The 24,610-nt window shown below is 37.3% G+C and overlaps 1 protein-coding gene and 1 long non-coding RNA gene across 4 annotated transcripts in view; one reads left to right on the top strand and one right to left on the bottom strand.

Annotated features, from left to right (window-relative positions):
- The window catches only part of LOC145519852 (uncharacterized), a 669,571-nt gene extending 661,871 nt beyond the window's left edge, over positions 1–7,700 (bottom strand). Inside the window, exon 1 of one of the 2 annotated variants that reach the window (XR_014063968.1) lies at positions 7,350–7,700. Coding sequence is in view for 1 of the 2 variants with exons in the window: in XM_081524738.1 (XP_081380864.1) it covers positions 7,350–7,387 (38 nt within the window). In the remaining variant the exon portion in view is untranslated. The remainder of the gene's footprint in view (positions 1–7,349) is intronic. The other variant, XM_081524738.1, reaches the window with a different exon arrangement.
- The window catches only part of LOC145519862 (uncharacterized), a 279,023-nt gene continuing 261,432 nt past the window's right edge, over positions 7,020–24,610 (top strand). Inside the window, exon 1 of one of the 2 annotated variants that reach the window (XR_014063986.1) lies at positions 7,020–7,660. This is a non-coding gene — a long non-coding RNA (uncharacterized LOC145519862). The remainder of the gene's footprint in view (positions 7,661–24,610) is intronic. The other variant, XR_014063981.1, reaches the window with a different exon arrangement.

Below are 24,610 nucleotides of genomic sequence, written 5' to 3'. Positions count from 1 at the left end.
TCTTTATAAATGTCATTGGCATAGTATAAGTTTCTCTATAAAGTACTCTGTTAGGTTTAACTAATAAAACAACTATATTTCATATTTATGAAAAACTAAACTTTGTCTTTTTCTCAAATTTTAACCTTTGATCTTCTTTCTCAGATTTTTTTTTTTTTTACTGTTCAGAATCTGATTCCAAAACATCTATAATTTCCTTCTCTCTGTAATACAGAAGATGTAGGCTTCTTCTCTTTTCTATGTCTCCCCTATGTCATAGATAGAATTCTCTAATGAACATGAAACCTCCCATCTTCTGATGTACAAATTCTGATAATTTCTTCCCTTTGAGTTCAGGAAGAAACTGCACATATTATGGGATACTCTGCTTGTGATTCAGTAACCTTATTATAGCAAAGGTGTATCAATATTGCAGATATAATAAAAGGCACTAATATATTGAGTTTCTGGATATCAAGGATATCAAATCAGCCAATCCTAAAGAAATCAACACTGAATATTCACTGGAAGGACAGATGCTGAATCTGAAGCTCCAATACTTTGGCCACCTGAAGCAAAGAACCTATTCATTGCAAAAGACCCTGATGCTGAGAAAGACTGAGGGCAGGAGGAGAAGAGGGTGTCAGAGGATAAGATAGTTGGATGGCGTCATCAACACAATGGACATGAGTTTGAGCAAACTCCAGGAGAGAGTGAAGGACAGGGAAGCCTGGTGTGCTACAGTCCACGGGGTTGCAAAGAACTGGACATGACTTAGCAACTGAACAGCAATAAATATATTGACTTTAGGTTAATCAAAAGGGGCATTTCCTGAGTGGGCCTGGTCTAATCAGGTGAGTACTTTAAAAGATAATCTAGAGGTTAGCAATGGAAAGAATCAGGGAGAGCTGAAATGAGAGATTCTCCTGCTGAATATGAATCAATAACCTGCCAGGTTTTAAGAAAATCAGGCGACTGGACTCCAAGGGTAGTATCTAGGCTCTGAAGCGAGGTCTAGCTACTAACATGCAAGAAAATGTTGACTTTAGATTTTCAACTGCAAGGGAATGAATTTTGCTACCAACCCAGATCATCTTGCAAACAGATGTTTCCCCAGGGATGCCTCCAGATGAGAAGGCTGACACTTTGATGTCAGCCTTGTGAGACCCTGAATGAAATATCCAAATAAACTGTGACCAGACTCCTGACCCATAGAAATTATATGGTTATAAATTTTTGTTCTTTTAAGCTGCTAACTTGATGATAATTTGATATTCAGCAAATAAAAAGTCAATATATTCTATATTTGTTTGCTTTTTTGAAGCCCTTTTATAAGTTCAACTGTTTTTTGATACCGATTATCTACTGTTTGTATAAAGTGTCCATTTTATACTCATTGTTCAACTTCCATTTTCCTCCACTCAAAAGCCTTTCCTGATGTTTTCAAATCACTGATCTTCCACAATCTTCTTGTGACTTACCAATCTGACATACACAATTATATTATGTAATGCTAGTTCTATTTTCTACTTTTTTCTATTGCAAAATTGAGAAATTTTTTATTTTGTATGAATTTTATTGACAGCTACTTTCAATCTGTGTAAGGCTAATAATGTTCACTGAACACTGTTATAGCATAGACAGTTTTACTATATTCTAATCTATAGAAGTGTTTTAGTGATTTTCACTGTATAAACAATGCATTTTTATTAATAAAAGAGGCAGCTATTAAACTTACTATAATTCAATTATGAAAAAGTATAGAAGGGAATGTATATGCATACACATAAATAAAAGACATTCTGAATGAATTGTTAACAAACTGTTGTTAATGTTTATCAGTACAATGAAATTTTAGATGATTTTTATTTTCTTCCAAATGATAGTAAAGTTCAAATTATTTATGATAAACCATACGTTACTTTACTATCAAAGCAGTTCCCTTGTGAAAAATAGAAAGGAAATTGTGAGAAAATATATACTAAAGTATTGACAGTGATTTTCTTTGATTGATGAGAAAATGAATAGTGTTGTTTTCTATTTTTATTATAGCTATTTAAAATTATAATTTGAATATATACTCTATGCAAACAATTTAAATAACACAGGGTGCATAGAGTAGAAATTGAAAATATTTTACCATAACACCTGCATTTCTGTACTCAATCCTAATGTAATGCTTCTTTCAATTAAAATACACTTTTTTTTAACAGTTTCATTCCCTCGCATACAATAGTTGTGGGGGAAAGAATAGCAAAGAATCTATATCCTGAGAGGCAGAGAAACAATTTAGTGCTATCTTTACATATTTGTTATGTAATCGGTTTCTTTTTATTCATCTAGGTCCTAAAAGAAAGGGAGAAAGGAGAGAAACTCCTAGCCAAAGCAGGCATTTTGACATATATATACATTTGTAAAATCACTGCTGACATGAAGGTATAGAATATTTTCATCACCAAGTGTTTCTTTGTACTATTTTGCAATCTTTGCACATTGTTTACTGTCATTATAAGTTGATTTTCTTTCTCTAATATATATATATATATGCACATATATATGTAAATATATATATAAATAGAATCAGTGATCATAGACTTTTATTTCTGTCTTTCTTCACCCGGTATTGGAGAAGGAAATGGCAACCCACTCCAGTACTCTTGCCTGGAAAATCCCAGGGATGGAAGAGCCTGGTGGGCTGCCGTCTATGGGGTCGCACAGAGTCGGACATGACTGAAGCAACTTAGCAGCAGCAGCAGTCACCCAGTATAATGATTTTAAGATTCATCATGTTGGGTTTTTGCATCAGTAGCATGTTCATCTTTAGTGCTGAGTAGCATTCTTTTGCATAGATATTTTACATTTTGCTTAGCCATACACCAGTTGATGAACATGTGTTGTTTTCAGTTTTTCACTATTATGAATCATAGTTGCTATGAATATTCTTATGCAGTTCTTTGTGAAAAAACGTTCTCATTTCTCTGGAGTATACCTATAAGTTGAATGGCTGAATTTGTGACAGGTGAATATTTAACTTTTAAAGAAACCACTGGATCAGATTTCCAAAGTGGTTGTACCATTTCATATTCCTACTAGCAGGGTATTCTCCAGCAAGTTGTTCTCCATCTTCACCAATTTTGAACTTAATTCTTTTTAATTTCAGCCATTCTAAGAGTTGTATATTAGTATCACATTGTGTTCTTAGATTGTAATTCCCTCATGACTAACGATGCTGAGAATGTGTGCTTATCAGACATTTGTATACATTCTTTTATTAAATATCTGTTCATAACATTTGCCAATTTTTCTACTGGACTGATTCTTATTGTATAAAATTCTTTAATATTATGGATACAGGTCCAGTCTTTTGTAAGATTTATTAATAATATTTTCTTCAAAACTGTGCCATGCTCTTTATTTTCTTCATGATATTCTTTCACAATCAAAGGTTTCAACTATGATATATTCTGATTTATAACTTATTGTTTAAATGTTATGCTTCTTCCTTTATACTACTACCTAATAAATATTTGACCATGTTAAAATCATAAGGGCTTCCCTCATAGCTCAGTTGGTAAAGAATCTGCCTGCAATGCAGGAGACCCGGGTTTGATTCCTGGGTCAGGAAGACCCCTGGAGAAGGAAATGGCAACCCACTCCAGTATTCTTGCCTGGAAAATCCCATGGATAGAGGAGCCTGGCAGGCTACAGTCCATGGGGTCGCAAAAGTCAGACATGACTTAGTGACTAAACAACCAAAGTCATAAACATTTTTATAGAAATTTGGTAATTTTAGCCTTTGTATTTAGAGCCATGGCTCCTTCTATGTTTATTTTTGTGTAGAGTAATGAGGTAAAGCTTAAGGTTCTTTTTTATTCATATGGCTTTTCAGTTCTTCAGGCACCAATTATTTCCAAATCTTTCCATTCTCCATTTAATCACCTTGAAAATTTTAGGGAAAATCAATGAAAGATCCATTCCAATTCTATTTCTATACTTCTTATTTTTCTTTTGATTTAGCATCTATCATCTTGCCAAACCACCTTCTCTTAAACAATGAAGTTTTATAATAAGACTTGAAATCAGGTAATATAAGCTCTACAACTTTTTCTTCTTTCTAAAAATACCTTTGAGAGACTTCTAGTCTGGACAAGTTTGTGTAGAACCATTTTTTACCCCCTCTGCTTACCAAACACAACTATAAAATCCTAGAAATGACACAAGAAATAAACATACAAGAATTCTGAAGATAGTAATAGAAAGGCAAGGAGTTGGCTGACCACTGGAATGGAAGAATAGCATTATTTCAGTGTGTCTGGTGTTTCCCAACAGAGGGAAGCAGTATATTAACAGATGTCTCCCACCCCTAACCTAGCAACAGAAGGCAGCCCAGGTAAGCTCATCCTTTCCACCACCAAAGACAATTCCCTATGGCAATATCAGGCAAGCTTCATATAACTGTCAAGGGGTGCCAATTGGGAGCCCCAAAAAGAAGTGCCCAGGGGAAGCATTCTTGATCCCACTGAGGCTTAAACACTCTTTACTGTCTAGAGATAAAGAGGTGGAAGACTGGACTTTGCAAGAGAATCAGCTACACCAAATTTTGCAGCAATTCACAATCTTGAGATTCTCCTCCCCTGCCCGGGGACATAGGCAGAAAAAGAAACTGTGCCCTAGTCTGGGAGGCCCATTTATTTCCACAGTTTAACTTTTTTCTCCCAGCTGGGGATATGAGGGCAGCCAAGGAGCACTTATCTCCATACATGCCTTCTCCACCAAGAGACACTCCTGGTGATTCCAGAAAACCTGTTTTGTCTACTCATGCAACATCAGCAGAGACCAGTTTATCTGGTACATAAGCAGTACCAGATAAACCGAACAGACCAAAATAAGATTTCAAAGGCTTTCAAAATTAAGCTCCCACTGAAAACACAGCCTCCTCTACTCAAATACATAATTTTAAATGACTCCAAAGAAAAGGATGGTATAATGATTCTAAATGTACACCCACCAAACAATGGAAACTCAAATGGCATGAAGAAAAGATAGAGCTGAAAGAAGAAACAGACAAATCTGAAATTATACTTGGGGACTTTAATCCACCTACCCCCGTCCTCAAAAACTGAAGGAACTCTTAGAAAATCAGCAAACACATAAAGGACCGTAACAATACCAGCAGCCAAATGAATATATTATACATATATAGCATATCACCCTTAACTACAGAAGACTGCACATTTTTTTTCAAGTGCTCTTGGAACATTCAACAAGATTAGCCCTATCCCAGTCCATGAAAAAAAAAAAAAGAAAGTAAAGAAAAAAAAACAAAACTTTAATGCATTGAAAACATACAAAATGTGTTCTCTAACCATAATCAAATAAAATTAAAATCAATTAAAAAAAGACAACTGTAAGATGACTTTATATCTTGATTATACTGGTAATTAAAAGAACCCACAAGGGTAGTAAACTTGCATATTTTTATGCACATATATCGAGCTTAAGTACTTGCTGCTGCTGCTGCTGCTAAGTCACTTCAGTCGTGTCCGACTCTGTGCTACCCCATAGACGGCAGCCCACCAGGCTCCCCGGTCCCTGGGATTCTCCAGGCAAGAACACTGGAGTGGGTTGCCATTTCCTTCTCCAATGCATCAAAGTGAAAAGTGAAAGTGAAGTCGCTCAGTTGTGTCCGACTCTTAGTGACCCCCTGGACTGCAGCCCACCAGGCCCCTCCGTCCATGGGATTTTCCAGGCAAGAGTCCTGGAGTGAGGTGCCATTGCCTTCTCCGTAAATAATTGAGTATAGTGTTAAATAAATGGTAGAACAGGCATTATTGTCTTGTTTTTAATCTTACAGGAAAAAAACATTAAATATTTCAACATCAAGTATTTATGAGCCTTATATTTCTCCTAAGTGACTTTTACCAAATTGAGAGTTTCTTGTTTGCTGAGTGTTTTTTTTTAAGAATGAATATTGAATTCTGTCAAATTCTTTTCCTGCATTTATTGAAATATGTTTTATCTCCTTTGCTAATGATGAATTATATGGATTAATTTAAGTACATTCAAATGTCCTTCTATTCCTATTTTTTCCAAAGGTACTATCCTCTTAATTATTGTTGGATTCAATTTGACAATACTATTAACGATTTTTATGCTTATATTCATGGTGGATATTTGCCTGAATTTTTTTGGGGGGGGTATAATTTTATTGTCAGGATGTATATTCAGAGTTGTGAACATGCTAAGTCTCTTCAGTCGTGTCCCACTCTTCTTCATTCCAAGCAAGATTACTGGAGTGGGCTCTGCCATCCCTTCTTCAGGGGATCTTCCCCACCCAGGGATCTCATCCTGGACTCTTAGTCTCCTGCGTTGACAGGCGGGTTCTTTACTACTAGCGCCACCAAGGAAGCCAGAGTTAGTTGGTCTCAGAAAGTGTTTCAGAGAGGGAGAGTTCCATTCTCTTCTGCTTTATCAGAAAAAAAATAAAAAAATAAAAAATCAGGATTCCATGCTTGTTGGAACTCTCAGTGAAAACATCTAACTATCAAGGTTTCTTTGTGAGAAATTTTTTTGATAATTCCTTTTTTTTTACATACATATATATGGGGGAAAGAGAGAGAGAGAGGGAAGGAAGGAGAGAGAGAGGAGGTCAAAGATCTGCAAAAGTCAGAATTTGAGCTAGAGAAGATTGATTGCTTATTAACCATCTGTTGGCAAGAACATGACTCTGCTCTTTCAGCAGCTCCTGGAGCAGGTACAACCTCTGATTCGCTGGGATTGTTAAGTACAGCAACCTGGAGACTCATTAGCCACGAGTCTTGTTGGGATGAGGAAAACGAATTCTGGAAGTTTCCCGAGCCCATCATCTTAAAAACCAGTCTCCCAGTAGTTTCAAAAGCGCCACAAAACAAATCAGCCCCTCAAACCTCAGCAACCAACAGCGGCTAACGAGATGTGCAGGAAGAAAACCACTATAAGAGATTGCTCAGTCGGAGAGACCGTGAAAATACTGCCACAACTACTTCCGGTCTAAGCCCGCCAGCCAACCCCAGCCCGCCTGCCTCTGAAGAACCTCAAGCATCACCACCAGTCGCCAGGCCTCCATGCCTGCCGCAGCAACAGCTTTGCCATCTGCCCACTCAGGCCCCTGAAAGGCGCCAGTCTTCGTCCTTTGCCTGTAGCCCTCAACCTTCATGGAGGCCAAGCTAAGGAAGCAGTGGCAACTCCGGCAGGCAGCCTCGGCAGGATAGCTGCCTTGAGGCGTCTGTGAGGCTGCAGGCCTTGTCCCCCGGCCCCACAGTGACCCGGAGGCCCGAGGGGGCCCAGGCTCTGGGAAGACACATCCCTCCCCTGTTCTGCTGGGAACCCACCTCTGTCCGGGGTGCGAGCCTCTTGGAGGCTGGCCCATGCTCCTTGGAGAGGCCAGTCAGACGTTCGGTACCTGCCATCTGTGCCCACCGGCGGCGGCGTGAGAATCGGCGGACTCAGAGCCTCGGCTCCGCCTCACGGTCTCAAACAGAACAGGGGTGAACTTCTACGTGATTCAAGCGCAGCGTCGACTGGAAATGGGGGGTCCCCGACCGACAGGCCCCACATCCTGAACTGAGCCCTGTGGAGGTACTGGAGGAAGCCTGGAGCCGAGGTCCGGTGCGGCCCGCTCACAGCAGCTCTGTGCCCTCAGGTCAGTGCACTCCAGTCAGCAGCTGTGAGCTGCTGGGGGCGGGGTTGGGGAGGGCACGTAGTGTCTTCGGTAGCTCTGTCCTCGTACCTCAGGTTTTCTGAGTCAAAAAGACAGCTTTTCTCCTTTGTTAATTTTGTATAGGGTCTTCCCTTTCTGTTTTATTAATATGTACTTTTATCTTCATTTTATTTTTCATTTCTACTTTTAGTTTGCTTTTAGTTGTTATTTTGTTATTTTTTTAACGCAGAATTTTCTGTTTTAAAACCACTATTTATTTTTTTGCCTGCATCGCTCGGCCTTAGGGATCTTAGATCCCCTACCAGAATCAAACCTTCACTCTAAGCAGTGGCAGTGCAGAGGTCCAACCACTGGACTACAAGGGAATTAATTCCCTTGCCTCCTTAAGTTTTGTATGCTGTATTTTGTATACCATTAAGATGAAATTATTCTATAATATCTCCTTTGGTTATTGTTGGTTTATCTGATGGGTTTTTTAAAAGTGGATTTAATTGTAAATATTTAGTTTTCTCAGATATGGTTATTAATATCTAATTGTGATCAGAGTTTTTTCCCATGTAATTTCAATTCTGTTAAGTTGATTTAGACTTATGGCCCAGTTTATGGACCATCTTGGTGAATATGAGTGCCTAAAGAATGTGTATTCTGACATTATCATATGTAATGTTGTATAATAATTTTTACAAACAAGGTTGTGGATGTTGATTCCATTAAAGTTTTTTTTTTTTGGTCTAGTTCAGTCAGCTGTTCAAGGAGACTATTAATTCCAAAATTATAGTAGAAGATTTTAACTACTTTTTTTCTTTAATACTGTAGTTTTTGCACCATGAACATTATCTTATCTCATATTAAAATAAGTAATCCAGTCTTCTTATGCTTATGGTTTGTATTAAACATAATTTCTACACATTTACACTCACTCTATCTGAGCTTCATATTTAAATTTCATCTCATATTTAACATAGGTTCTGCTTTTAGTAACTATTCTGTTAGTCTGTGCCTTTTAATTAGGGGTTCATCAATAAACATTGTGTGTCGTTACTGATGTCATTTGGTTAGGTTCACCATTTTATTAGGTAATTTCTGAATATATTTTCTATTTTATTACCCTTTTGTGATTTTCTGTTTCTTTAAGTGAATCTTAGAATTCTATTAGAAATTATCAATTTGGATTTTTTTAGTAATTGATCTAGGATTAAGTCTTTACACTGTATACAGATTTAATATTTTACTACCTCAAATGATACATAGAAAACCTACAACCATGTGGATCCATTTAGCATAAATTCATCATTCTATGTATGTTAATTATAATTAATGCTAAAAAATGTTATACACTGAAAAGACACTCTAATATTTTTTGCTTTAAATAGTCATGTGTGTGTTAGCTAAACTAAGAGAAAATTATATTTTATCAATATTTTATTACTTACGTTGTTCTTCCCAGATAGTCCCTAGTTTATTTTCCCTCTAGGATTTTTTTTTTCAGCCACAAGAAATTCTTTCAGCATTTCTTTTAGGTGCAGCACTGGTGAAAACATTTCTTATTCTTTTATTTGAAAATGTCTTTATTTACCATCCATTCTCTGTTTTAAACTTTATAATGTTACATTGGTGTACAGCTAATTAACAGTGTTGTGGTAGTTTCAGGTAGATAGCAAATGGACTCAGTCATACATATACATGTATCCATTCTCCTCCAAACTCCCCTCCCATCCAGACTGCCACAAAACACTGAATAGAGTTTCCTGTGCTATATTGTAGGTCCTTGTTGATTATCCATTTTAAATATGGAAGTGTGTACTTGTCATTCCAAGCTTGCTAATTATCCCTTTCTCCCAGATAATCACAAGTTGGTTCCCTAAGTCTGTGAATCTGTTTTGTTAATAAGTTCATTTCTATCATTTCTTTTTAGATTCCTCATATAAAGGATAGCATGCGGTATTTCTCATTCTCTGTCCTACTTTCTTCTCTCAGTATGACAATATCTAAGTGCTTCTATATTGCTGAAAAAGGCATTAGTTCATTCTTTCTAATGGCTGAGTCATTCAGTCAGTCAGATCAGTCGTTCAGTCATGTCCGACTCTTTGCGACCCCATGGACTACAGCACTCCAGGCCTCCCTGTCCATCACCAACTCTCAGAGTTTACTCAAACTCATGTCCATTGAGTTGGTGATGCCATCCAACCATCTCATCCTCTGTCGTCCCCTTTTCCTCCCACTTTCAATTTTTCCCAGCATCAGGGTCTTTTCAAATGAGTTAGTTCTTTGCATCAGGTGGCCAAAGTATTGGAGTTTCAACTTCAACATCAGTCCTTCCAATGAATATTCAGGACTGATTTCCTTTAAGATGTACTGGTTGGATCTCCTTACAGTCCAAGGGACTCTCAAGAGTCTTCTCCAACACCACGGTTCAAAAGCATCAATTCTTCTGTGCTCAGCTTTCTTTATAGTCTAATTCTCACATTCATACATGACTACTGGAAAAACCACAGCTTTGACTAGGTGGACCTTTGTTGCCAAAGGTCTCTGCTTTTTAATATGCTGTCTAGGTTGGTCATAACTTTTCTTCCAAGGAGCAAGCCTCTTTTAATTTCATGGCTGCAATCACCATCTGCAATGATTTTGGAGTCCAAGAAAATAAAGTCTGTCACTTTTTCCACTGTTTCCCCATCTATTTGCCATGAAGTGATAGGACCACATGCCATGATCTTAGTTTTTTGAATGTTGAGTTTTAGGCCAGCTTTTTCACTCTCCTCTTTCACTTTCATCAAGAGGCTCTTTAGTTCTTCTTTGCAATCTGCCATAAGGGTGGTGTCATCTGCATATCTGAGGTTATTGATATTTCTCCCGGAAATCTTGATTCCATCTTGTGATTCATTTAGCCCAGCATTTCTCATGATGTATTCTGCATATAAGTTAAATAAGCAGGGGAACAATATACAACCTTGACATACTCCTTTCACGATTTGGAACCAGTCTGTTGTTCTATGTCCAATTTTCACTGTTGCTTCTTGACCCGCATACAGATTTCTCAGGAGGCAGGTCAGTTGGTCTGGTATTCCCATCTCTTGAAGAATTGTCCACAGTTTGTTGTGACCCACACAGTCAAAGGCTTTGGCATAGTCAATAAAGCAGAAGTAGATGTTTTTCTGGAACTCTCTTTCATTTTCTATGATCCAACAGATGTTGGCAATTTGATTTCTGGTTCCTCTGCCTTTTCTAAAACCAGCTTGAACATCTGGAAGTTCACAGTTCACGCACTGTTGAAGTCTGGCTTGGAGAATTTTGAGCATTACTTTGATAGCCTGTGAGATGACTGCAATTGTGCTGTAGTTTGAATATTCTTTGGCATTTCCTTTCTTTGAGATTGGAATGAAAACTGAACTTTTCCAGTCCTGTGGTCCCTGCTGAGTTTTTCAAATTTCCTGACATATTGAGTGCAGCACTTTCACAGCATAATCTGTTAGGATTTGAAATAGCTCACTGGAATTCCATCACCTCCACTAGCTTTGTTTTTAGTGATGCTTCCTAAGGCCCACTTATCTTCACATTCTAGGATGTCTGGCTTTAGGTGAGTGATCACACCATCGTGATTATCTGGGTCATGAAGATCTTTTTTGTATAGTACTTCTGTGTATTCCTACTACCTCTTCTTACTATCTTCTGCTTCTGTTAGGTCCATATCATTTCAGTCCTTTGTTATGCCGTCTTTGCATGAAAAGTTCCCTTGGTATCTCTAATTTTCTTCAAGAAAACAGAAGATGGCAAGAGTGAACATTGACCTTTTAGTAATCAGCAAACTAAAATGGACTGGAATGGTTGAATTTAACCAAGATGACCATTATATCTACTCCTGTGGGCAAGAATCCCTTAGAAGAAATGGAGTAGCCATCATAGTCAACAAAAGAGTCCGAAATGCAGTTCTTGCATGCAATTTCAAAAACTACAGAATGATCTCTGTTGATTTCCAAGGCAAACCATTCATTATCACAGTAATCCAAGTCTATGCCCCAGACCAGTAATGCTGAAGAAGCTGAAGTTGAATGGTTTTATAAAGACCTACAAGACCTTCTAGAACAGCACCCAAAAAAGATGTCCTTTTCATTATAGGGTACTGTGATGCAAAAATAGGAGGTCAAGAAACACCTGGAGTAACAGGCAAATTTGGCCTTGGAGTACAGAATGAAGCAGCTGCTGCTGCTGCTGCTGCTAAGTCGCTTCAGTCGTGTCCAACTCTGTGCGACCCCATAGACGGTAGCCCCCCAGGCTCCCCCGTCCCCGGGATTCTCCAGGCAAGAACACTGGAGTGGGTTGCCATTTCCTTCTCCAATGCATGAAAGTGAAAAGTGAAAGTGAAGTCGCTCAGTCGTGTCCGACCCTTAGCGACCCCATGGACTGCAGCCTACCAGGCTCCTCCGTCCATGGGAGTTTCCTGGTAAGAGTACTGGAGTGGGTTGCCATTTCCTTCTCCGGAATGAAGCAGGGCAAAGGCTAATAGAGTTTTGCCAAGAGAACACACTGTACATAGCAAACACCCTCTTCCAACAATACAAGAGAAGACTCTACACATGGACATCACCAGATGGTCAATACCAAAATCAGATTGATTATATTCTTTGCTAACAAAGATGGAGAAGCTCTATACAGTCAGCAAAACAAGACTGGGAGTTGACTGTGGCTCAGATTATGAACTCCTTATTGCCAAACTCAGACTTAAATTGAGGAAAGTAGGGAAAAACACTAAACCATTCATGAATGACCTTAATCAAATTCTTTACGATTATACAGTGGAAGTGAGAAATAGATTCAAGGGACTAGATCTGATAGAGTGCTTGAAGAACTATGGATAGAGGTTCATGACATTGTACAGGAGACAGGGATCAAGACCATCCCCAAGAAAAAGAAATGCAAAAGGCAAAATGGTTTTCTGAGGAGACCTTACAAATAGCTGAGAAGAGAAGAGAAGTAAAAGGCAAAGGAGAAAAGGAAAGATATACCCATTTAAATGCAGATTTCCAAAGAATATCAAGGAGAGATAAGAAAGTCTTCCTCATGATCAATGCAAAGAAATAGAGGAAAACAAGAGAATGGGAAAGACTAGAGATCTTTTCAAGAAATTTAGAGATACCAAGAGAAATTTTCATGCAAAGATGGTGCAATAAAGGACAGAAATGGCTGAGTAGTATTCCAGTTTATATATGTACCACATTTTTTTTTATCCATTCCTCTGTTGATGAATGTATAAGTCACTTGCATGTCTTAGCCATTATATTTCCCAATAGTGCTTGATTGATATTTATACTTCATAGAAAATTTTGCACTTACCTGTTTTCTTCCTTCTTGCCTCTATAACTTCTGATATGGAGTCTGTGGTGATATGAATTATTTTTTCCCTGTGTTTAATATGACATTTTTGAGTTAATTTCAAAATTTTCTGTTTGATTTTTAGCAAGTTGATTTGTCTTTACTAATATTTAGTTTTATTTATATTATTCTGTGGATTTACTCAGCCTCTTGTTTGTATAAAAATATGTCTTCCATACATTTGCTAAGTTTTTGGCCATTCTTCTTCTTCTTCTTCTTTTTTTTTTTTTCTGTCTTTGTCTCGCTTAACTAAAGCTTCTTTTGCTCAAATTACATGTAATTTATACTTTTGATGTGTCCCACCGGTTCCTGAAGCTCTTCATTTTTTTCCAAACATGTCTCATCTCAGTGTTCTGAAGATTGTATTATTTCTATAGATCTACCTTCAAGATTACTGATTCTCTACTCTATCATCTGTATTCTGCATACCCAATGAATGCTTTATGTAGATATGTATTTTTCTAAATTTTTATTGTTTTTTTAATCATCTTAGATTTTCTAGATTTTTATAAGTATTTCTTCTTCATGTTCCCCACACATATACCTCCTTCAACACACATACACACACACACACACACACACACACACACACACACAAACATACAGAAGCTAGCTGCTTTAAAAGTCCTTCTATGATTATTCCAACATCTGGATAATCTAAGGGCTAAGCATTCAAATATGTTGATAATTTTCCTGTAAGAATGAGTACCAGTTAAAAAATATATATTTATTTGACTGCACCAGGTTTTAGTTAAGACATGTGTGATTTTTAGTTGTGTCATGTGGGATCTAGTTCCCTGACCAGGAATTGAACCCCAGCCCTTGCACTGAAAGCATGGAGTCTTAGCCACTGGACCACCAGGGGAAGTTCCAAGAATTAGTAACACTTTTAATTCCTCATACATGGGTAACTTTAACTATATCCCACTAATTGTGAATGTGACATTATACATGTGATATGTTTGCATTTGGTTATATTCTTAAGAATGGTGATATTTGTTTTGTTTTAATAGACAATTGGTTTGATTACATTTAAATTTTAAATATTACATCTCAACTCTAAGTTCAGTTATTTTAGATCATCACAAGCTACTTTGAGTCTGTACCATACATTTATGGGTTAGGAGCCAGCCAGAGACTTGGGTAGAGCTTATACTCATAACTTGGTTTCATCCTCTGTGACATTCTCCTTTCCAGAGGTCTCCTCTCAGGTTTTTCAAAATACAGTTGCTTTGAAATATGTCTTTTGGTTTTTCAGGTAAGGAAGTCTGCAGGATTTCTCTAAGCATTATAGTCACTTCACACATTGAAAACGTTGGCCTAACTTCAAAGTATGATAAAAGCCAGGAGAAAAAAGCCACATGTTCACACAGTACCATTCTTTTTGGACAAGTGTCAGTTCAGTTCCTGAATGTACCTGCATTTGATTACTCTCCATTGCCTTCTAGACATTCTTTTTTTTTTTTTTTTGCGTATGTCTAGAGTTTATAGTTGTTATATACAGGAGGATTGGGTCCAGTAGGAGCTACTTAATCATGTTGGCAGTGATAGTCCTTGTCTTATTTTTTATTTTTTTTTTATTATTTTTTATTTCATACCTCCATGCAGGGAAACAGGAAAGGAGGAGCCAGAAGTTTCAAGAACTGGGGCTGTCATGAGTTTCCTACACCCAATGAATGATATGAGTCCTCAATTTTGGGCAATGCTGATACATTTGCCCAGATTTCAACAGTTGCATTATATGTGTGTGTGTGTGTGTATATCTGTGTGTGTGTGTATGTATAAAGGAAAGGAGTTCTGAATTATATCTTACAACATCTCTTTATAACTTTTTATGCTCAATATATATTAATATTATCTCCTGTTCTAAGTGAGAGTCATAGAAGGGTTGTAATTTGAATGTATTTAAATGTTCACAAAATAACAAGGCTTCAAATCAATTATTTTATCTCATATTTTATTCCATTATAATAATTAAATATAAGTTAATAATCATATTATTCCATTATAATAATATAATAATGTTATATAATGAGACAGTAACATTATATTATATAATGTTATATAATTATAAATGTTATATAATTTTCAAACTTCACTAAGCTCTAAAAATATGAAAATATCTTCAGTGGCAGCATATTCTGGGTATGTCCAGAAAAATAGCCTGGATTAATTTAGATCTGTAGAATCATCAGCAGAAAACTCAAAATTGCTCTCATAAGCATTCCAGGGGAAGTAAAAATCTATATATAATCTTTATATTGCCATTTTATTCTTCAGAAATGCCATGTGCTTACTAATGTAAGATAAAATAGACACCTTAAGCTTGTTTGTAAGGGAAAATAGCATCTTGGTGCCAATTCCTATGGTGATTGATTGACGAGCACAAATTAAAGCACATATCTGTATTAATTAATGACTTGCAATGAATCAATCAAAGATGAATAGGTCAACCAAATAAATTTTTCTAAATATACTGCCATTGGTATGTCATTAGGAATAAATTCACCGCTATCAAAAAAAAATTGGTTCAGATTTCAAATGCTTATTGGGTCATTAAATATTCTAGATACATCCTCATTTTCAATTCTTGGGTGATACAGTGAGGCAACTCCCTAAAATTTGAAAATGAGGGAATTAATTTTCATGTACCTCTGAATCGTTAAACAGTGAACAAACGCTTAGTAGGGGAATTTGGTAAATTCTTAAAGATTTAGGAAAAGTTTATGGGTTTCTCCTAGTCAAGCTGTCAGAGTATAGCTTAAGGTCAAATTGCTCTGTAGAAGCAAGACAAATTTAGGTCATAGAAAATGACATTAATAGTCACAGAGGGAAAATCAATAGCCAGAAAAGGTAAAACAACTTAAAGAAAAGGAATCGATTTACTGAATATTGAAATATTCTAATAAATGTTGAAAATAACTGTTTTCAATTTCATTAAAATTATAATATTCAGTACATATAGAGCATGGTCAGTGAGAAATCAGAAAGTCAAAGAAGCTATTATCATTTGTATTCTTATGTAACTGGAAAAAATAGTAAACAGGTAATAACTGATATGTGTATTAAGTGCTCACTATATTTCAGGCTTCACATGCTTTATCTTTCAATGCTAATGGCAGTGCACTGTTTTTCAATTGTTGTTGCTCAGTCACTCAGTCATGTCCCACTTTTTGTGACCCCATGGACTGTAGCCCGCCGGACTCTTCTGTCCATGGAATGTTCCAGGCAAGAATACTGGAATGGGTTGCCTTCAGTTCAGTTCAGTTCAGTCGCTCAGTCGTGTTCGACACTTTGCGACCCCATGAATCACAGCATGCCAGGCCTCCCTCTCCATCACCAACTCCCAGAGTCTACCTAAACTCATGTCCATCTAGTCGGTGATGCCACCCAGCCATCTCATCCTCTGTCGTCCCCGTCTCCTCCTGCCCCCAATCCTTCCCAGCATCAGGGGCTTTTCCAATGAGTCAGCTCTTCGCATCAGGTGGCCAAAATATTGGAGTTCAGCTTCAGCATCAGTCTTTCCAGTGAACACCCAGGACTGATCTCCTTTAGGATGGACTTGTTGGATGGTTCTGCCATAAGGGTGGTGTCATCTGCATATCTGAGGTTATTTATATTTCTCCTGGAAATCTTGATTCCAGCTTGTGCTTCTTCCAGCCCAGCGTTTCTCATGATGTACTCTGCATATAAGTTAAATTAGCAGGGGGACAATATACAGCCTTGACATACTCATTTTCCTATTTAGAACCAGTCTGTTGTTCCATGTCCAGTTCTAACTGTTGCTTCCTGATCTGCATACAGGTTTCTCACGAGACAGGTCAGGTGGTCTGGTATTCCCATCTCTTTCAGAATTTTCCACAGTTTATTGTGATCCACACAGTCAAAGGCTTTGGCATAATCAATAAAGCAGAAATAGATGTTTTTCTGGAACTCTCTTGCTTTTTTGATGATCCAGCGGATGTTGGCAGTTTGATCTCTGGTTCCTCTGCCTTTTCTAAAACCAGTTTGAACATCTGGAAGTTCACAGTTCACGTATTGCTGAAACTTAGCTTGGAGAATTTTGAGCATTACGTTATTAGGGTGTGAGGTGAGTGCAATTGTGCAGTAGATTGAGCATTCTTTGGCGTTGCCTTTCTTTGGGATTGGAATGAAAACTAACCTTTCCAGTCCTGTGGCCGCTGCTGAGTTTTCCAATTTTTCTGGCATATTGAGTGCAGCACTTTCACAGCATCATCTTTGAGGATTTGAAATAGCTCAACTGGAATTCCATCACCTCCACTATCTTTGTTCCTAATGATGCTTTCTAAGGTCCACTTGACTTCACCTTCCAGGATGTCTGGCTTTAGGTGAGTGATCACAGCATCGTGATTATCTGGGTTGTGAAGATTTTTTTTTGTACAGTTCTTCTGTGTATTCTTGCCACCTCTTCTTAATATCTTCTGCTTCTATTAGGTCCATACCATTTCTGTCCTTTATTGAGCCCATCTTTGCATGAAATGTTCCCTTGGTATCTCTAATTTTCTTGAAGAGATCTCTAGTCTTTCCTATTCTGTTGTTTTCCTCTATTTCTTTGCATTGATCACTGAGGAAGGCTTTCTTATCTCTCCTTGCTATTCTTTGGAACTCTGCATTCAAATGGAAATATCTTTCCTTTTCTCCTTTGCTTTTCACTTCTCTTTTTTTCCCAGCTATTTGTAAGGCCTCCTCAGACAGCCACTTTGCTTTTTTGCATTTCTTTTCCATAGGGATGGTCTTGATCCCTGTCTCCTGTACAAAGTCATGAACCTCTCTCCATAGTTCATCAGGCAATCTGTCTATCAGATCTATTCCCTTAAATCTATTTCTCACTTCTACTGTATAGTCATAAGGGATTTGATATAGGTCATGCCTGAATGGTCTAATGGTTTTGGCCTTAGCTTTGTGTAAATTAATAAATTGAATTTCTGTTGTCTACTCTGATATTATATACATATATTAGTTTATATTTGTTAGATTAGGCACATAAAGGACAGATTTTTTTTCTGGGCATTGAACAGCAAGCCTGAACTTTCAAATAACTTTTATAATAGTGAACATGTCCAAAGTAGTTGAGATGATATTTATTGTTGCTGTTTAAATTCGTCATCCTATCTCTTGCTCTTTAATTCAATGACATTGAGTCTCATGTAAAAATATATTAAAAGGTATATAAAGCTAAAAATTTGTGTATTACTAACAAGCATAGTATACATTTCAGAAAACTTGACTATAATAAAATATAATTTGCCATTCACAGAATAAGTTAAATGGTGTGTTATGGAACTGCAATAATAGCCAAAGTCATCAGCAGTACCATACAGAATAGGCAAATTGAAATTAATGAAGGACAGAAAATGTCACACTGTTGGAGCAATGAAAATAACAAGAATAAAACATAAAACTTAACATATGCTGAGCTGTTAGCCGAAGAAAGAGATTTTGAAATGGCAAGGGAGTAAGCCTAAACTGGTTCATGATGGAAGATAGAGGAAAGGAGCTTGGCTCTAAAAAAAGGGTGAGATTCTGGGTATTGCATTCAGGTTAGAAACTTGTTTCCTTTAGTGAAGACTGATTGTTTTTCTTTCTGGGTAAATTTAGGATTGATTTTTATCATAAGAAATAAAAAATTTTCCAATTAGTGGAATATACTATAGCATATACAAAATTTTTATTCATGTAGAAGGAAGAAACTTACTTGTATTTTTCAATGGATCCTGTTGGAATAAGTACAAACTTCTATTACTGCTGCTAGATAATTTAAAATTCATCCATGAGAAATAATGATTTTTTTTCATATTTTATATTTATGCAGTGTGTATATTTATGCACTGTAAGAGAGATTGATTTGTCCCAGGTCACACACTTATCTAGAATTCATATTGAATGCTTCTGACTTTTGTCTGCTTTTCAGTTCCTTATAATGCATTTGCAGTGCTAGGTTGAGTGGTCCTGGATTAGGAGATAAGGTATATGTACCTTCCAGGCTTGAATTCTTAATTTTTTATATATATCTTGTCAGAGGGCTTTAGTATTTATAATTTTGTCGTCTGCAAAAAGCAGGCGGTGTTATTGCTAATCTTTTGAATATTTGAGAGAATTTTTATTTCCTGCCTGAAAAGTATAGTTGGATTTATATTACTGGTTTGTAATATATTCATATCAAGATGTATTAATGTGTATTTCATTTTATTTTTGACTTTAGTGTTGAATTTAATGTTGTAGAGGCAAATTCTGAAGCCAGTTTAACAGCTGTTACTTTTTTGCATGTGACTTGTTTTTAGGACATATTTAGTGATATTGTTAGTTGATTGGTTGTTTACCTTGCTTTGTTCCTTTTCTTTTTGTCTTGTTTTTATTTTGTTGATTTTGCCCTCATCTCTCCTTAAGATTATAGTGCTTGCATTAAACCTTCATAATTTTCAGGACAAGTTTCAGTTGGTACTCAGACGTAAGTGAATACATTTTTTTCCCTTTCATTTAAAGAGTTCTGCCATGAAATTATCTTTCTAAATAAAAAGTCCACAAAAAATATTGTCTTATTGTCTTAAAATTCCTTGATACATAGCAACACTTATATTCCGGTTTTCATTACTGTGTGTATATTTTTATTTAGTAAACTTGATATTTGAAATTGAAATTTTGTCATCTAAGCCTAGGATAGTCTTACAGTTTGTCTTTGAGGATTCTGTCACAATTTGTGTACACTAATAGCGGTACCTATAATATGTATATTAAATTAAGTAAAACAAAAGAATCCCCTGGTGGTGCAGCAGTTAGGACTCTGCACTTTCACTGCCGAGGGCCGGGCTTCAATCCTTGGTCAAGGAACTAAGATCCCACAAGCTGTGCAGTGTGGCCACAAAAAAAAAAAAAAAATCTAAGTAAAACAAACCTCTCTGAAATTAAATTGTTTGCAGTTAACACATAGATTCCTTACACTTTGTCTCATATGTCTCAATTAAATATTTAGGTTATTTTCTATAATTTAAATGATTTGTATTTTTGGTTGAAAATAAAGGTTATATATGTGCTATTTTAACTTTTTTAAATGGAAATTTTAACTAATGCTATAGAGAAGGGATGTATATTAAAGTTTCTTCCTTCAAAATAAATCCTCCTATAGAGGAGAGAGAAGGAAAGGAAGAAATATTTTCTTTTCTTCTTAGTTTAGGTCCTCAATCTAGTCATACTAACCTGGTTTTACAAGAATCTATTGCTTAAATGTAGGCACAAGTATCATCTTATTGGTAGAAATAACTCAGAATTTAATATAAATTCATATATTCATTACTTTTTAAACTTTTCCTCATTCCTTTAATTATTTGTTATCATCAGTTTATGTAAGAAATCACTTTAAAGTATATGATGAATATAAATCTAGATGTTTTCTTTGTCCCTAATACATTAAGCCTGGTTTCAAATAGGAAAAGGAGTACCTCCAGGCTGTATATTGTCACCCTGCTTATTTAACTTATATGCAGAGTACATCATGAGAAATGCTGGGCTGGAAGAAGCATAAGCTGAAATTAAGATTGCTGAGAGAAATATCAATAACCTCAGATATGCAGATGACACCACCCTTATAGCAGAAAGTGAAGAAGAACTAAAGAGCGTCTTGATGAAAGTGAAAGAGGAGAGTGAAAAAGTTGGCTTAAAGCTCAACATTCAGAAAACTAAGATCATGGCATCCAGTCCCATCAGTCCATGGCAAATAGATGGGGAACAGTGGAAACAGTGTCAGACTTTATTTTTTGGGGGCTCCAAAATCACTGCAGATGGTGATTGCAGCCATGAAATTAAAAGACACTTACTCCTTGGAAGGAAAGTTATGACCAACCTAGACAGCATATTAAAAAGCAAAGACATTACTTTGTCAACAAAGGTCCATCTAGTCAAGGCTATGGTTTTTCCAGTAGTCATGTATGGATGTGAGAATTGGACTATAAAGAAAGCTGACACTGAAGAATTGATACTTTTGAATTGTGGTGTTGGAGAAGATTCTTGAGAGTCCCTCGGACTGCAAGGAGATCCAACTAGTCCATCCTAATGGAGATCAGTCCAAGGTGTTCATTGGAAGGACTGATGTTGAAGCTGAAACTCCCATACTTTGGCCACCTTGTGTGAAGAGTTGACTCATTGTAAAAGACCCTGATGCTGAGAGGGATTGGGGGCAGGAGGAGAAGGGGACAACAGAGGATAAGATGGCTGGATGGCATCACCGACTCAATGGACATGAGTTTGGGTAAACTCCGGGAGTTGGTGATGGACAGGGAGGCCTGGCGTGCTGCGATTCATGGGGTCACAAAGAGTCGGACAAGTCTGAGCAACTGAACTGAACTGAATACATTAAGCCAAATGGTTAAGATAAAATGTTTATGTTGATTGTAGTTCAATGAAAAACAAACTATCGAAAAATGGCATATAGTACTTGAATGTATATTGTGAACCCCAGTTTCCAGGGAATGTTTTCCTACAATCAGCTATGAGCTGACATCATCTGGGTGTCCTGTGAGCTCAGTCATTCAACCATGTCTGACTTTATGCGACCCCATGGACTGTAGCCTGCCAACCTCCTCTGTCCATGGGATTTCCCAGACAAGAATACTGGAGTTGGTTGCTATTTCCTCCTCCAGGGAGTCTTTCTGACCCAGGGATCAAACTGGCATCTACTACATCTGCTGCATTGGCAGGCAGATTCTTTACCACTGAGCCACCTGGGAAGCCCCCGGTGTGTCCTACAGTACAGCTCAATTCTGACATTGCGTCCCAGAGATGGCATCAGACTCCACAGGTTAAAGACTGCCCCCTAGATTGTAACCTGTCCTGACCAATGGACTATAAATCAGAAGTTCCTACAACTCCTCCCTGGGATCGATTAATTTACTAGAGTAGCACACAGAACTCAGAAGTATTTTACTTACCAGGTCTCCAGTGTATTATAAAATAATACAATTCAGAAACAGGTAGATGAAAGAAATGTATAGGGGAAAATATGTGGGAAAGAGCACAGAGCTTCCAAGCCTCTCAGCATCTTTCTCCCTAAATCTGCACATACTCACCAACCTTAATATATGCAGAACCTAGTCCTTTTGGGTTTTTATGGAGACTTTTATTACATTGATATTTCTGATTAAATCACAGGCCACTGGTGATTGATTCAACCTCCAGCCCTTCTCCGCTCCCAGAAGATGGGGGTGATGATGGGGAGACTGAAAGTCCATACCCTCTTGTCATGATCACATGGTCTGCTGTCCAAGAAACCAGCCCCACCTCATGAAATACTAAAGACATCTTTCTTGCTCTTATCACTTGGGAAGTTATAGGGGTTTTAGGAGCTCTGTGCCCAAAATGTAACTGAAGGTTAAATATATATATACACACATATATATATATATTTATATATATAATTTTTTACTATAAATCAGAATATCACAGTACTATTTCAGCATTCTGGCTACAGATGTGTAGTAGTAAGAGCATGTGTTAGAAGCCAGGCAAACTATGATTTTAAAGTCATAATTTACTTCTGTGACCTTCAAATTTCTTATTTCTGAAGAGTTCAGTCACCCAGTTGTCATGTCCAACTTTTGTGACCCCATGAATTGCAGCACGCCAGGCCTCCCTGTTCATCACCAACTCCCGGAGTTTACCCAAACCCATGTCCATCGAGGTGGTGACGCCATCCAACCATCTCATCCTCTGTTGTCCCCTTCTCCTCCTGCCCCCAATCCTTCCCAGCATTAGAGTCTTTTCCAATGAGTCAACTCTTCGCATGAGGTGGCCAAAGTAATGGAGTTTCAGCTTCAACATCAGTCCTTCCAAAGAACACCCAGGACTGATCTCCTTTAGGATGGACTGGTTGGATCTCCTTGCAGTCCAAGGGACTCTCAAGAGTCTTCTCCAACACCACAGTTCAAAAGCATCAATTCTGCGGCACTCAGCTTTCTTCACCATCCAACTCTCACATCCATAAAAACCATAGCCTTGACTAGACGGACCTTTGTTGGCAACGTAGTATCTCTGCTTTTAAATATGCTATCTAGGTTGGTCATAACCTTCCTTCCAAGCAGTAAGCGTCTTTTAATTTCATGGCTGCAATCACCATCAGCAGTGATTTTGGAGCCCCCCAAAATAAAGTCTGACACTGTTTCCTTTGTTTCCTCATCTATTTGCCATGAAGTGATGGGACCAGATGCCATGATCTTAGTTTTCTGAATGTTGAGCTTTAAGCCAACTTTTTCACTCTCCTCTTTCACTTTCATCAAGAGGCTCTTTAGTTCTTCTTCACTTTCTGCTATAAGGGTGGTGTCATCTGCATATCTGAGGTTATTGATATTTCTGAAGAGTAGCTTCCTGAATATGCTGTTGTATTGATTAAAACTATTAAAACTAAAGTGATTAGGAGAATGAATTTGCAGTATTCTGAATGCTTCAATTATAGAGCGAGGCCAAATCCACTGCAAAAAATGGAAGTTCTTTTAGACTTTAAAAAAAGAAAGTATTCATAGATTATTGATATTAATTATTTGTTCCCTTCTGAAGCATTTTAAAACTTTTTGTGGAGTCAGTTAACTTGTATTTGTTTAGATGGGACTCTATCAACAAAAGAAAAATCTAGTGTAAATGGTGCAACTGATTTTCCATGCTTCTTTTTTGGAAAATGAGCCAATCTGTCACCCACTATGGTAGATATGAAGGATATTAGGTTTTTGTTTATGCTTGATGCTTTAATCCTGGCTTCATCTGCTAATCCTCTGTCATGGTGGTGGGATTTTTAAGCCACACAAACTCTGCTCCAATACAGGTGTATCATTTAGCAACTGTGTGAACTTAAGTTACCTCAAATCCCTAGGTCTGGATTTTCTATATGGTAAAATAGAGTTAAAGGTATCTAATTGAAGAAGTGTATGAGGATTAAAATATATGATATATACAGAGTACATGCTAAAGTGCCTAACAGTATGCAAAAATTTGATAATTCCTATTGCGGACAAGCAAAGGCTCACTACTCAACTGGAATAGAAGCCAGTGCCATGGCACCAGCTTTTGAGAAGTGGAAAAGCTTTATTTTGAGGGGTCAACTGACAAAGACATGGAGAGGGGAGAGCTAATATCTGTCTCCTTGGTCTGGCTTTTGGTCAAAATTAAATGAGTTAGGGCAAGAGAGTGGAGATGCAACAGCACTGGCAGGGCGGGTTTCCATTGGACAGCTTGGGAACTTAGCCATTTATAGTAAGATATGATAATACCATTATACAGTGGAAATGAGAAATAGATTCAAGGGATTAGATCTGTTAGAGCACCTGAAGAACTATGGAAGCAGGTTTCTAACATAGTGCAGGAGGTGGTGATCAAAACTATCCCCAAGAAAAAGAAATGAAAAACGGTAAAATGGTTGTCTGAGGGGGCCTTACAAATAGCTGAGAAAATAAGAGAAGCTAAAGGCAATGCAGAAAAGGAAAGATATACCTGTCTGAGTGGAAAGTTCCAAAGAATAGCAAGGAGAGATAAGAAAGCCTTCCTAAGTGACCAGTGCAAAGAAAT

This window comes from Giraffa tippelskirchi, chromosome 1 (genome assembly GCF_054371585.1).
Source record: "Giraffa tippelskirchi isolate mGirTip1 chromosome 1, T2T-mGirTip1v1.2.pri, whole genome shotgun sequence".
Classification (NCBI taxonomy): domain Eukaryota; kingdom Metazoa; phylum Chordata; class Mammalia; order Artiodactyla; family Giraffidae; genus Giraffa; species Giraffa tippelskirchi.
Note: the sequence above shows the minus strand (reverse complement) of the source record. Positions and strands in the feature narration are given on the sequence as shown.